The 12,668-nt window shown below is 51.8% G+C and overlaps 1 protein-coding gene across 1 annotated transcript; it reads left to right on the plus strand.

Annotated features, from left to right (window-relative positions):
• Positions 1 to 2,367: 2,367 nt before the first annotated feature.
• LOC140898062 (zinc finger protein RFP-like) lies at positions 2,368 to 11,883 on the plus strand. Its single transcript, XM_073311520.1, has 7 exons — positions 2,368 to 2,820; positions 4,425 to 4,520; positions 5,031 to 5,261; positions 5,588 to 5,610; positions 6,961 to 7,076; positions 9,294 to 9,353; positions 10,714 to 11,883. Exons 1-7 carry the CDS (start codon positions 2,404 to 2,406, stop codon positions 11,226 to 11,228), a joined length of 1,458 nt encoding a protein of 485 aa, XP_073167621.1. The 5' UTR covers positions 2,368 to 2,403; the 3' UTR covers positions 11,229 to 11,883.
• The last annotated feature ends 785 nt before the right edge of the window (positions 11,884 to 12,668 follow it).

Here is a 12,668-nt window from a genome sequence, read left to right on the forward strand (position 1 = left end):
GGGACTCTGGTTCAAATAATGCCCCCCACCCCCGGCAGGCAGTGGGAGCATAGAGGCTGACTTGTATTTTTCCCTGGGGGTGCTCTATCCCCGCTCTGCCCTGAGGCCATGCCCCCACCATGCCCCTCCCCTGAGGCCCTGCCCTAGCTCCGCCTCTTCTGACCCACTCCGCCTCCTCCCCTAAGGCCTTGCCCTCTGGCTGCCTCTTCCCGCCCCTGCTCCAAGCCCTCCATCAAAGCCAAAGCCAATCTGCAGCTCGCTGCTCTCCGCCCTCCTCCAGGCACCTCCCCTAGCCACCAAACAGCTCATTGGCAGCCCCACAGAACAGCTGGGGCTGGTGGGTGCTGAGCTGCCCCTGTATTTTTTCCGTGGGTGTTTGAGCTCCGGAGCACCCCTGGGGTCAGCCCCTCTGTTGTTTCCAATCATGGGACCAAGCAGTGACCAAGTATAAACAGTGACTTACAGTGAGACTTAGCCCATGTCCTGCTGTTAATGGACAAGTTGGTGAGGCCTAAATTTACAGCAGTGGCCTGATTTTGGGGTGTCTGGGTTTCTCTCCTCGAAACACAGGACTTCAGGGCTCATGTTCCACCCGCATTCGCAGCTGCAGCCGGAGTCAGTGGGTGCTGCCGGTGCCCAGCCCCTTGGAGAACCAGCCCCTCAGCACATAGCTCAGTCCCCAAATTTGGACCTTAAATCAAAAGACATTCTTGACGTTTGGACCGAGCCCATCGTTGTGCTCTGGCTCCTGTGCCGGCGAGCGTGGCTGTTTGTGTCTCCTCCCCAGCAGCTACCAGCACAGGGAGTGCTCCTGGGAGGGGCGGGAGGGAGTGGGGTTGGGGCATGGACAGGCTGGAGGAGGAAGGGGTGGAAAGGGACAGAGGGGTGTGGCCAGGGTGAAGCTGCACCTCTTGTACTCTGCACTGTGGCAAAACCCCTTAGGACCATTAAACCAGGGATGCAGCTCTGGCTGGAGCTCAGGACTTGCCTAGCTGCTCCTAAGGTCTGCATTGGCCCTTGTAGCCACTGAATAGGGGGCCTATTGAACCAACCCTCTCCCTGCCTCAGTTTCCCCATCTATACAATGCCTGTGTGTCTCTTCGCTTTATAGTCTATGGAGGACAAGGGCCGCATGGTGCTGAGCTCTGAGCAGATCCAAAGAGCTTACGATTCAGTGTCCCGATCTTGAAAGGTCTCAGTGTCCCAGTGATGCCAAAGGGACTGGAGTGGGTAAAGCTACACTCACCATTTACTGAGAAAGGGGCAGAGCACAAAAAGGCCACCCCAGCTGTCTGATTGAATGTCTCTAAGTAGCCAGCTGCACACGGTACATCCGACAGCCAGGGGAAAGAAATTACAGGTACGATATGTACCATACCAGTCTCTTTCCTTTCCGTAACCCTGTATCAAAGCACTGAATCTGCTCTGCTCTGCAATGCTGAGTGAAGACCCGGGTACCTGAGACAGCAGCAGGGGAAAGGTGTTTGAGGGATGCCTGCAAATCTCAAGCCACGCGGAGACCAGCAAAAGGGCAGCACTTCACTCCGCTGAGCTGCAACGTCTAGTAACCACGTTGTTAACCTGCTGTGGCGCTGGACCCAGGTAACCAGCTGCATCCGCAGCAGCATCTCTGCACAGCACGGCTTCCCCGCCACAGCTGAGTTCCGTCGCCGTGTCCCCGATGGCGGCTTCCCGGACTGCCCCAGGCCTCCTCCGTCTGTCCCCACATCCCCTGCTGCAGCCGCAATGGGCAAGTGGCCTGAGAGGTCTCTGTTTATCCCACACCACGTACCCTGCAGGCCCCTAGTGCGAGCTCCCCTCACACCGGCTGCCCTCGGCCACTGGGCCCCAGCCCTCACCTGGGGGACAGGAGCTTGGTCTCCCTGCAGTCCCTGGTCTCTCTGCTGGGACTCACAAACTGGGAGAAAATGGGAGCAGGCCTTGCTGGGCATGGTTGTGTGACAGGGTCACCTGCCCCCTAGGGCCCAGGCTGAGATCCCAGCACATTCCACAGGCCCCTGAGCCGCCAGCAGATGGACTCTCAGCCTCGGTCCCTGTGGTGGTGGGGGAGGCTCTGGGTCATTGCCCCGGGGGAGCTGCTGGGGGAGGGAGGAGATTTAGCTCCTCACAGACAATTTTAACAGTTTTAAAGCTTCAACTTTTTGAATCTCAGTGTCTCGTGTCATTAATTAGTTCTGGCCTGACCAAAATATTGTCTGATCCCCCCAGAATTGATACATTTTTCACGAAAGCCTCCAGGGGTGAAATTGGTTGGGTCCTTCCTGCTCAGCAAACAGCAGGAGTCACTTTCAGGCAAGGAAACACCCAGTTGCTGCTGCAGGTGGGGCATAGTGTGAACTCAGGAAACTGTAACTTACCCTGTCCCACTGCCCAGAGGGAGCCATGGCTGCAGAGAGCCCCGTGGAAAGTCTCCAGGAGGAAGCGACATGTCCCATCTGTCTGGAGTATTTCACAGACCCTGTCACTCTGGAGTGTGGGCACAATTTCTGCCGAGCCTGCATTGCCCAGTGCTGGGAGGGACCCGACACAGCTGCCTCCTGCCCTCAGTGCAGAGAAACTGTGCAACAGAGAAACCTCAGGCCCAACAGGCAGCTGGCAAATGTCGTAGAAATCGCCAAACGGCTGAGTTTCCAGGCAGCAAAGGGAGCAGGAGGGGGCGGGGTGTGTGGGGAACACCAGGAGACTCTGAAACTGTTCTGTGAAGAGGATCAAACCCCCATCTGTGTGGTGTGTGACAGATCCCGGGCTCACCGCGCTCACACGGTGGTTCCCATACAGGAAGCTGCCCAGGAGTACAAGGTAGGGAGTTGCTGTCCAGTCTAATGGGTAATAACTTTGGATGTTAATTACAGGTTAATGGTGTAACCCTGTCATTCAGCTGTGTGTAGCCTTCATTGCATGAAAGCTGATTGGGGGAGTTACAAGCTGTGGCTGGTATTACTGGTTGTATCACAGTGTTTATTGTTATTTGCATCCCCTAGAGACCCCGGATGAGATCTGACCTCGATTGTGGGGCCTTGCACAAAACCCGGTAGGGCCAATCCCTGCCCCGAGCCATTTACAGTCTAAGTGGACAAGACAGACAAAGGGTGGGAGGGGAAACTGAGGCACAGTGAGGGGAAGTGACTTGTCCAAGGTGACTCAGCAGATCAATGGCAGAGCTGGATATAAAAACCTGGTTTTCCAAGGCCCAGTTCAGTGCCCTAACCACTAGCTACTCTTCCCCTTTCAGCAGCACTGAACAGTGATGAAGTCCAGACAGTAGGAGGAAAAGACTCCTTGATACAGGTCTAAGGCCCGGCAGGGAGAGGAGGTTTCCACTGGGATTCTGAACTCCTGTGCTGCTCCTTGAGGGTTAAACTCAGATGCTGCCGGCCTGCACTAGAGCAGATCACTGGGCTGAACACGGTGTGGGACCCCGAGCACCTTCAGTCCACACCCACAAGGGCTCCAGTCAGTGCAAGTCCATGCCACATGCCACTGGGATCAGACTTATCATCAGCAAAACTAACCCCTGGGCCGTGCGGACCAGTGCCACTCTGACCTGTTCTCCTGTGTTCATGGGCAAGGACCAGCCAACGTGGTTCCGTTCGTCCCACCAGGCAGCCCTTTGAAATCTGCCAGAATCCACCGCTTCTGGGTCTTTGCTAGGGACTTTGGGGTAGCTACCCAGAGGCCATTGCCAGGGAAAGGGGCTAGAACAGCACTAGGGCAAACCCCAGCTGTTCCTAACACAAATCAACACATCTAATGGGGTTTTCCCTAGTCCTTAGATCAGTGCTGTCCCACCCCCCGAGGTACAGGGCTGAAAGTCAATATGGCTGCCCCCGATATGACTGCCCCCGGTGGTTTCTGGGATTGGTATCACTGTTTGTTAAATCTTCTCAAAAACAGCTTTATAGATTCACCATCATGGGACACCAGTTTTCCACTGGTTCAACTCAATGGAGAAAGTGGATATAATAACTTCAAACCATCTGAGTACAAAACCCGCCCAATTTCCATAAATAAGGTTTCATTTCCTTTGTGTCTCTGATGTCCTACCTCTAGAAAGACCCACTGTTGTACACAATATTGTTGTAACTGTGTTGGTCCCGGGCTATGAGACTATAAGGTATATAAGGTAGGTGAAGTAATATCTGCTCATGGCAGCTTCTGTGGTGAACGAGAAGCTTTCAAGCTTACACAGGGCCCTTCTTCAGGCCTGGGAAAGAGTGTGTTCCCCAGAGCTGAGTTGTGTGAAGCTCTTTTACCAACAGGAGCTGGGCCAGCAGAAGATATTGCCTTACCCATCTAGTCAATCCAGGAAGACTGACTGTTGTGTAGAATTTTGGGTGGAAAAACACCTCATCCACCCCCTACAACCCTGAAAATAAACCCACAAAATCGTTTCTGTTTGTCAGGAAAAAATACAAGCCCATCTGAAGACTCTGAGGGAAGAGAGAGAAAAGCTGCTGGGATTGAAAGTGACTGGAGAGGAGAGAAGCCGGGAGTATCTGGTCAGTGCCTGTTGTTCTTCGCCTGCTGGGACATTGAGCTGGGAGGGATGTTTATTGGTAGATTTCTCTGTGGCCTTGTGTGTGTTTCTCCATGATCATGGGATACTCTGTGTGTGTGTGTGTAGATGTGCGTATCACAAATGTGTGTGTGTGACCCGCAGTACTGCTGTCTGACTTTGGCTTGACCCTTCGCATGGCTGCCTGATTCCGACTCCAGTCCTGATCCCCAGTGTGACTCCAGACACTGATTCTGGCTCAGCCTTTGGCATGACTTCTGAGCTCGATTGTAGCCCCAACCCTTGGTGAGATCCTGACTTTGACTTCAGCTCTGATTTCGGCTGTAGTTCCTGACTTCTGACTGCAGCTCTGAGCACTAGGCCTGTCGGCTCATGGCCTGGTCTCTACACAGATGTGTTAGAGATTGTAAAGAAACTCTCTCTTGTAAGACTATATGAAAGGTCATCAGGCTCCATCCATGTTCCTGACCAGCCCTTTCCTTATTTCCTCTAGAAACAGACAGAAACCGAGAGGCAGAAGATTGTGTCTCAATTTCAGCAACTGCGGCAGCTCCTGGAAGAACAAGAGCGACTCCTGCTGGCCCAGCTGGAAAAGCTGGACAAGGAGATTGTGAAGATACAGAATGAAAATATCACCAAACTCTCAGAGGGGATTTCCCGTCTCAGTGAGCTGATCAGTGAGATAGAGGGGAAGTGTCAGAAGCCAGCAAGTGAATTCCTGCAGGTGAGACTGAGCTAGAAACATCCCAAATCCCAACACAGGGACAGGACAGCTCCTGAAGTACAGGCACCGGGGTCCAGCAGTCAGAGATCTCAGTGTAACTCAATGTGTGCATTGCTGAAATGTGAATGACTATTGTTCTTTGCAGACTCACAGACACATTGATATTAGAGCTGGAAAAGCCCCATTAGCTCAGTGAAACCATGGCCCCGGGGCCAGGGCAGGGCTGATTTTCCCTGCATTTGCAAAATCCCTTTCCTGGAATCCCAAATGTGTGTCAGGTGGTATGAAATTTTTTTTAATCTCTCTCTCCTCTCTCTCCCCTCTAGGATGTCAGAAGCACCTTGAGTAGGTACGTGGCTCTCTCACTCCCACACATACTTGGCAATGCTGGGGAAGAGCATGGAGATGATGTTAGCACTGCATCTCCACAGCAACATGTACGGGGATTTTGGATACAAATCTCTCAGATAAACTTAATCCTGAGGTTCTCATCCTGGTACAGAAGACTCTGGAATTCTCTATTCAGTGGGAAAGACTGACCTCAAGTGTTTCCTCGAGATGTCACATCCCTGGGGGAGTGGCTGCCTCAGGATTGTGGGGATTGAATATGGGCCTGTCACTACTGGGGCCCTGGTTACTATTCAGCCCAAGGCAGCAGTGGTCAAGAGTCTTTCCCACCTGAGTCTTTCCCAGCCTAAGGACAGTTTGGAGACCTGTGTGGAATGAGCTGGGGACAGGGGAGTTGGTGTCTCAGTTTAGTTCCTAGTGGACAGATTTCTACAGCACTTTACATAAAGAAAAGGAGTACTTGTGGCACCTTAGAGACTAACCAATTTATTAGAGCATGAGCTTTCGTGAGCTACAGCTCACTTCCTCAGATGCATATCGTGGAAACTGCAGCAGGCTTTATATATACACAGAGAATATGAAACAATACCTATTCCCACCCCACTGTCCTGCTGGTAATAGCTTATCTAAAGTGATTTCCAGCACAAATCCAGGTTTTCTCACCCTCCACCCCCCCACACAAATTCACTCTCCTGCTGGTGATAGCCCATCCAAAGTGACAACTCTTTACACAATGTGCATGACAATCAAGCTGGGCTATTTCCTGCAGAGAGTGAATTTGTGTGGGGGGGTGGAGGGTGAGAAAACCTGGATTTGTGCTGGAAATCACTTTAGATAAGCTATTACCAGCAGGACAGTGGGGTGGGAATAGGTATTGTTTCATATTCTCTGTGTATATATAAAGCCTGCTGCAGTTTCCACGATATGCATCTGAGGAAGTGAGCTGTAGCTCACGAAAGCTCATGCTCTAATAAATTGGTTAGTCTCTAAGGTGCCACAAGTCCTCCTTTTCTTTTTGCGAATACAGACTAACACGGCTGTTACTCTGAAACCTGTCACTTTACATAGGAACCTCCTGTCTCTCAGAGCATGGAGGCCAAAGAGTGAATTGGCCATGGAGACTCAATTCCCCTTTTGTTCCCAGAGCTGATCTCACCAGACCAGAGTTGAAGAATATTAAGGAGTCCTGAGAAGGGAAGGTTGTACGGCCATGGGCTGTGTTGCACCTACTCTGAGGCTGGGAGAAGTCGAGGAATTTGAACTCCAGGCATATTAGAGCAGCGACTCACTAGCCAGAACTTATCATGAGTCACACAATGAAATATAATCATGTGAAATTGTTTCTCTCCAGGTGTGAGAAGGGGAAGTTCCAGCAGCCAGAGGAGATTTCTCTGGAACTGGAAGAGCAAATCAGCGATTTCTCCCAGAAAACTATTGTGCTAATGAAGACTCTGAGGAAGTTCAAAGGTACCCAGAAGGGATCTAGGAATGGAAATTGGGAAGAGCCTCTGAGACTGTGGGAAGAGAATGGTGCTGGTCAATTGGTTCACACTTAGATGATGCTTCTATTTAATTTTTGGGTGAGAAGGCCAGACGTTTGGATCCAAGACACACAGGTTGATTAATTCAAACCTTTGTTTGCACCAGAAACATGCTTTTCGATTACAGTTACAAAGTAAGAAATGACTCATCGACTTTAAGGTCAGAAGGGACCATCATGATCCATCTACTCTGACCTCCTGCACATTGCAGGCCACAGAACCTCCCCACCCACTTCTGCAATTTACCCGTAAACTCTGGCTGAATTACTGAAGCCCTCATATAATGATGTAAAGACTTCAAATTACAGAGAATCCACCATTTCTTCTAGTTGAACATCGGTAAATGATACGTGCCCCATACGGCAGAGGAAGGCAAAAATAAACCCCAGAGTCTCTGGCAATTTGATTTGGTGGAAAATTCCTTCCCTATCCCAAATATGGTGGTCAGTTGGACACTGAGCATTTCAGCAAGACCCAAAAGCCAGACACCTGGGAAAGATTTCTCTGTAACTCGGAGCCCTCCCCGACTCATGCCCCATCACCAGCCATTGGGATATTTGCTACTAGCCATCGCATATAGAAAGAAGTGCTGGTCAGTTCCCTTCTCCTGGGGCAAAAGTGGGTCACGGGGGATTTCTCCTAGGAAGCTCTAATTACGTCTTACAATCTCTGGAATATTATACACATCCAAACTGCATATTTACTAGTTCTTTTCCAATCACCTTTGAGTGGTATGAATACAAAGTACCTTATATAGGTCACACACTACACATGCATGAACACATCATTGGCAGGGCTTTTTTTGTTCAAGTTATTTTTGTGTTATTGTTCTTTTCTCTGATTGGTTTATCACCACTGATTATGCACACGCCACTTTCCCCCTTGTCTCCACACAGCGGGTATTGGACTTTGCTAACTTCTCTGTGGCTGGATGCACAGCTCCCCTCAGCCAAGCTCCAGCCCGTCATTGCTACCCCTCCCACAGCTGCACAGACCCCCCCCCCCCAGCCTAGCTTCCCAGGAGCAGCGGGGATGAGGGACTGTGGGATGCCACTTCTGGGAGCCACCAGGGTTGAGTTCCCCCCCGCCCCCACAGAAGAATTTCTTCTACCCTGGCCCCTGCTCACAAGAGATCCACAGCCAGAGCTTTACCCTTTGTCCTGGTCAGGAGACAGAGGACGTTCCCATCAACCCTGGGATCCCTCCTGCCTGGAGAGGGGTGCCCTGGTCACAGTGTGGTGATGGGAAACCCTGCTCCACTGAGAGACCCCCCTCCTCTGCTTCCCACATCCTGTGACATGATGGGGGATCTCCCATGTAAGGGACACAGACAGGGGAGAGACATGGGGTAAGCGGTGTAGAGGTGGGACACACACACACAGAGACACTCATCCTCCCATCAGACATATTATTTAAACGAGAAAAATAAAAGACTAGAGACAACAATGCACTGAAATATGGTTTTAGGAGAAATATTTATTTCAATGCCCCCATCCCACAAAAACAATATTGACTGCGGCAGAGAGGGACATTCAAAAACACTCCCCTGAGTTGAATTTATTACTATTATTATTGTTTATTATTTATTAACGAGCTAGGTTATGTTTTTTTCAGTGTGGAAAATTGTGTGTTATTTTACGGGTTGAATGATGACTGAATGGCATAACCCCCCGCCAATGTCCGCCACTAACTCTGGTAATTTTGTCAAGTGTCCGTCACACAACATGATGCTGCCTGACCCTGGCCAAAGGGACCAAAGTGGGTAAAGTTACTTTTCTGCCAAAGTCTTTGTATGATCTGGATCTAGGTTATGACAAAAGGCTGTGAGTGAATGAGACAAACCAACTGGAGTTGGAAGGGTGGGAGGGGATGAGGAGGGGAAAAGTAAATCTCTCTTTCAGATTGTGTGTCCTGGGATGGTTGTGAGGCTGAAAGGACGTTGGTTCCATTGCTGAGAGATGGCTGAATGAGAAAGGAAACAGAAGGTTTCAGTTAGTTTCTATGAAATGCCTGAGTGTGTCTCTGGGCCTCTCGATCTGTTTCTCTGTCATGATGAAAACTCAGTTCTATGCGTTCAGAGTGGGGACACTGTTATAAATACGAAAGTCTGAAATCTCGTCTCTTTTCTCCTTTCCCCCGCCAGACACTCTGCCGTCTGCACTGGAGACACAAATTGGGGAATCCCTAGGAGCACACAGACAGGGTGAGTTTGCAGCTCGAGACTGTCTTTAAATTAGGAGAAAATTCCAGTGAAAACATCTTCCTGAGATTGTAACGAAAGTTACCAACCAAATCACCAGTGGCTGTGGCGCACACAGCCCTAAAAATAACCTACTCACAGTGAGGAGATCCAGGGGCACTGGAACATGGGGGGCTAGGGGGCCAAGCTCACCCTCTTTTTAACATGGGCATAGTTTGGGGGCAGGGGGCCGTGTTGGCCCCCCACACTGCAAGCCTTGGGCAGGCGTGGAGCATCGCAGCGTTGGCTGTGCTTCATGGAGGGGCGGCTGATCAACTGCGCCCTGTGTAGTGCAGCTTCTTCCTGGTGCTTCTCCCTCTCAGTGGCCCCACCCCTGCTCCTCTTCCCCCCGGACCCTCCCCCGCCCTGGGTGGTGCACGCCGGAGAGTGGACATGGGAAGGTGGAGGGTCAGGGGCTCTCCAGAGTGGCCAAGGCTCCAGCCTGGCCAGGGGCAGGGCCTCGGTGAGAAGATGAAGAGTGGGGCTGGGCCAGGGAGAGGGGAGGGCCACAGGTGTTGCGACCTCGTACCCCCCTCCCCAACTTCTGCCAAGGTGCCGGAACACCTGGGGAGATCCCAAGCTGACATCACACAAATAATCCTGACACCAACCCGAGTGCTGAGTTCATGCCCATGCTAATGAACAGAAACACTCTCCCTGAGCAGCACCCGAACAGAGCTCAATGCCCTGAGGACTGACACATCCCTCTGCTTTACCCCGGTGGAGGGAGTCTCCCCATTGATCTTCTCCAACATCCTGCCTTTCCTCTGGGCAGGGCTGGGCTCTCCCATTGGAGCTGCTTCCTGGATTGGGGTGATCCTTTCCCTCTGATGCTGCCAGCTCCTCCCTTCTCTCTGGTTTGGGGATGGAGCTACCCCACCCAATGCCACCTCCTACTCTCTAGTGTTAATCAGCTCTTCCCCAGTGCTGCATCTTCCTCTCTGTTCCCAGCCCTGGGAGTGGAGACTGCATTAGAGGAGGAAGATTTCCTCTGGTCTTCAAACCTGTACCTGCTTCCTCTGCTCCCTCCCCACAAAAACCTTTCTTGGTGTGTCTCTCCTGCTGGGAATGGAGCAGAATCAACAGGGGTAGCTGGGAGCTGATGCTTTCGCACGCAAATGGGAATTAATGAAGTGGGTCTCCTTACAGAGACTTAGGAAGTGCAGTGACATCCCTGCTCAATCTCAGGTGCCCAGAACAGAAGCAGCTCCCTGCGATCCAGGCCTGTCCCAGCCAGAACAGGGCTGCTGGGGAGTGTGAGAAATGGCCCCAGCCTCCCCCAGGGCCAAGCTCTGCCCCTAATGCTCTGATTCTCTCTCCCCAGAGAATGTGACTCTGGATCCAGACACGGCTAATCCCAGCCTTGTCCTGTCTGAGGGTCGGAAAAGTGTGAGATGGGGAGACACGCAGCAGCGACTGCCCAACAACCCTGAGAGATTTGACACTGAGCCCTGGGTGCTGGGCTGTGAGGGATTCACAGCAGGGAGACATTGCTGGGAGGTGGAGATCGGGGGTGGGCGATGCTGGGCTGTGGGGGTGGCCAGAGAGTCTGTGGGGAGGAAGGGATGGATCAGCCATAGCCCAAAGGGGGGGATCTGGGCTGTGGAGCGGTGTGGGGATCAGTTCCGGGCTCTCACCTCCCCTGAGACCCCCCTGCCCCTGAGCCGGGCCCCCAGCAGGATCTGGGTTTGTCTGGACTGTGACCGGGGGCAGGTGACATTTATCGATGCTGCTGACGAGGCCCCGATCTTCACTTTCCCGCCGGGCTCCGTCCCTGGGGAGAGAATCCACCCCTGGCTCCAGGTGTGGGGGGGATCCTGGCTCCGACTGTGCCCCTGAGCCCCACAGCAGAGGGGGGAACCAGAAATCAGCCTCTCTAGCCTCACGGACCCCAGTGTCTATGACCTTGGAGGACTCCCATCTACCCAACCCTTATCTTATGACCTCTGGAAGCTCCTTCCCCTTCCTCTCTGCAGCCCCAGGCACAGGACGGGGAGGGGAAGGAACCCCTGGGGCTGCAGGAGGGGCAGAGGGGCCCTGAGGGGCAGAGACGGGGGCTGGGCAGGAACCAGCAATAATCAATCAGGGTTTGGGGGGCTGGGGAGAAGCAGCAGCAGGGAGCGGTTTGTGCAGATCTGTGGGATTGGATCTCATGGGGTCTCTCAGCCAGAGCTCCTGCCGCAGGGGCCCAAGTCACTTCAAAACAACTGGTGGAGGGGATGGGTAGGAGGTGCAGATTGATGGAGAAACTATTATATAACCTTAAAAACATCATCATTTGGTCAGTCTCAAGATTTTTTTGAGCTCCTGAGGTTGGCAGCACTGGGGGAGGCAGGGACAGGGCAGATTTAACCAGAGGGAATTAGAAGAAGCAAGAAGGCAAATGTGAATGAAAATAAAACAAGAATAAAGGGAGAGTCCAGGAGAAATGGTGGAAAATATAAATGAGAAGAGTGACAGGAAACTCCCAGGAGAACCAGCCTGGGGGCAGCAAGAGGGGAAGGGATAAAATTGGGGGTGGAGGGGGTGGAATGGATCAGCCATGGGGGCTGATCTGTAACGGGTGGGGGAGGAGAGTTGGAGAAACACAGGAAAATAAACTGGGATCAGAAGTGAGGGTTAGAAAAAGGAAGAGAAAAGGAGAGTATGAAAGGAAAGGGAACAGAGAGATTTATGACATGTTACTGAAAGTGAGACAGTAACTCATTAATTCCCTGTATTAATTCCTGGTCATTGGTGCTATTTTAGTGCCATTAAGAAAGCTGTTCTCAGTAGCTGGGGAACTGCTTGCCATGCTGTGGTTATTAAGGCTCCTTCTCAGCTCCGTTTACTTACCACCTTTAGTGTAAGCAGTGTCAGGATGAGCTCCACCCTGACATCTGGTGGTGAGGTGTGGTAAGTTGTGGAAAAGAACTTCAGGGGCCGATCTCATTTGCATAGGCACACCCACCCCGCCTAGAATGAGGCCATAGCTGCCCAAATGGTCACTTTGGCTGCCGTGGGATCCCCAGTGTCTCTGTTATTGGGGCAGGAAGAATAAATTGTTATTACCCTGATTATGGGAACTGTGCTTGGAACTGTACTTGGCCTTTTGTTATGATGGAAGGACTCACCATCAACTTGGTAGCACTCGCTAGGCAAGGGTCATGGGTTCCAAAACTGTGAAGTGAGTGAGGCTGGGGACAAGTATTAATATTTGGTAGCATGGGCCTCTTGGTGAGGGCCTTACATGTTAATTGCACTTTTTTCTTTCTCTACTGTGGAATATCAGCTGATTTT

Source organism: Lepidochelys kempii, chromosome 14 (genome assembly GCF_965140265.1).
Source record: "Lepidochelys kempii isolate rLepKem1 chromosome 14, rLepKem1.hap2, whole genome shotgun sequence".
In the NCBI taxonomy this organism is placed as follows: Eukaryota; Metazoa; Chordata; order Testudines; family Cheloniidae; genus Lepidochelys; species Lepidochelys kempii.

Coding starts and splice junctions, on each gene's coding strand:
- LOC140898062 (XM_073311520.1), top strand. CDS start 2,404: ATGGCTGCAGAGAGCCCCGTGGAAAGTCTCCAGGAGGAAGCGACATGT. Junction 4,521..5,030: donor AGAGAAGCCGGGAGTATCTG/GTCAGTGCCTGT, acceptor TATTTCCTCTAG/AAACAGACAGAAACCGAGAG. Junction 9,354..10,713: donor CCTAGGAGCACACAGACAGG/GTGAGTTTGCAG, acceptor CTCTCTCCCCAG/AGAATGTGACTCTGGATCCA.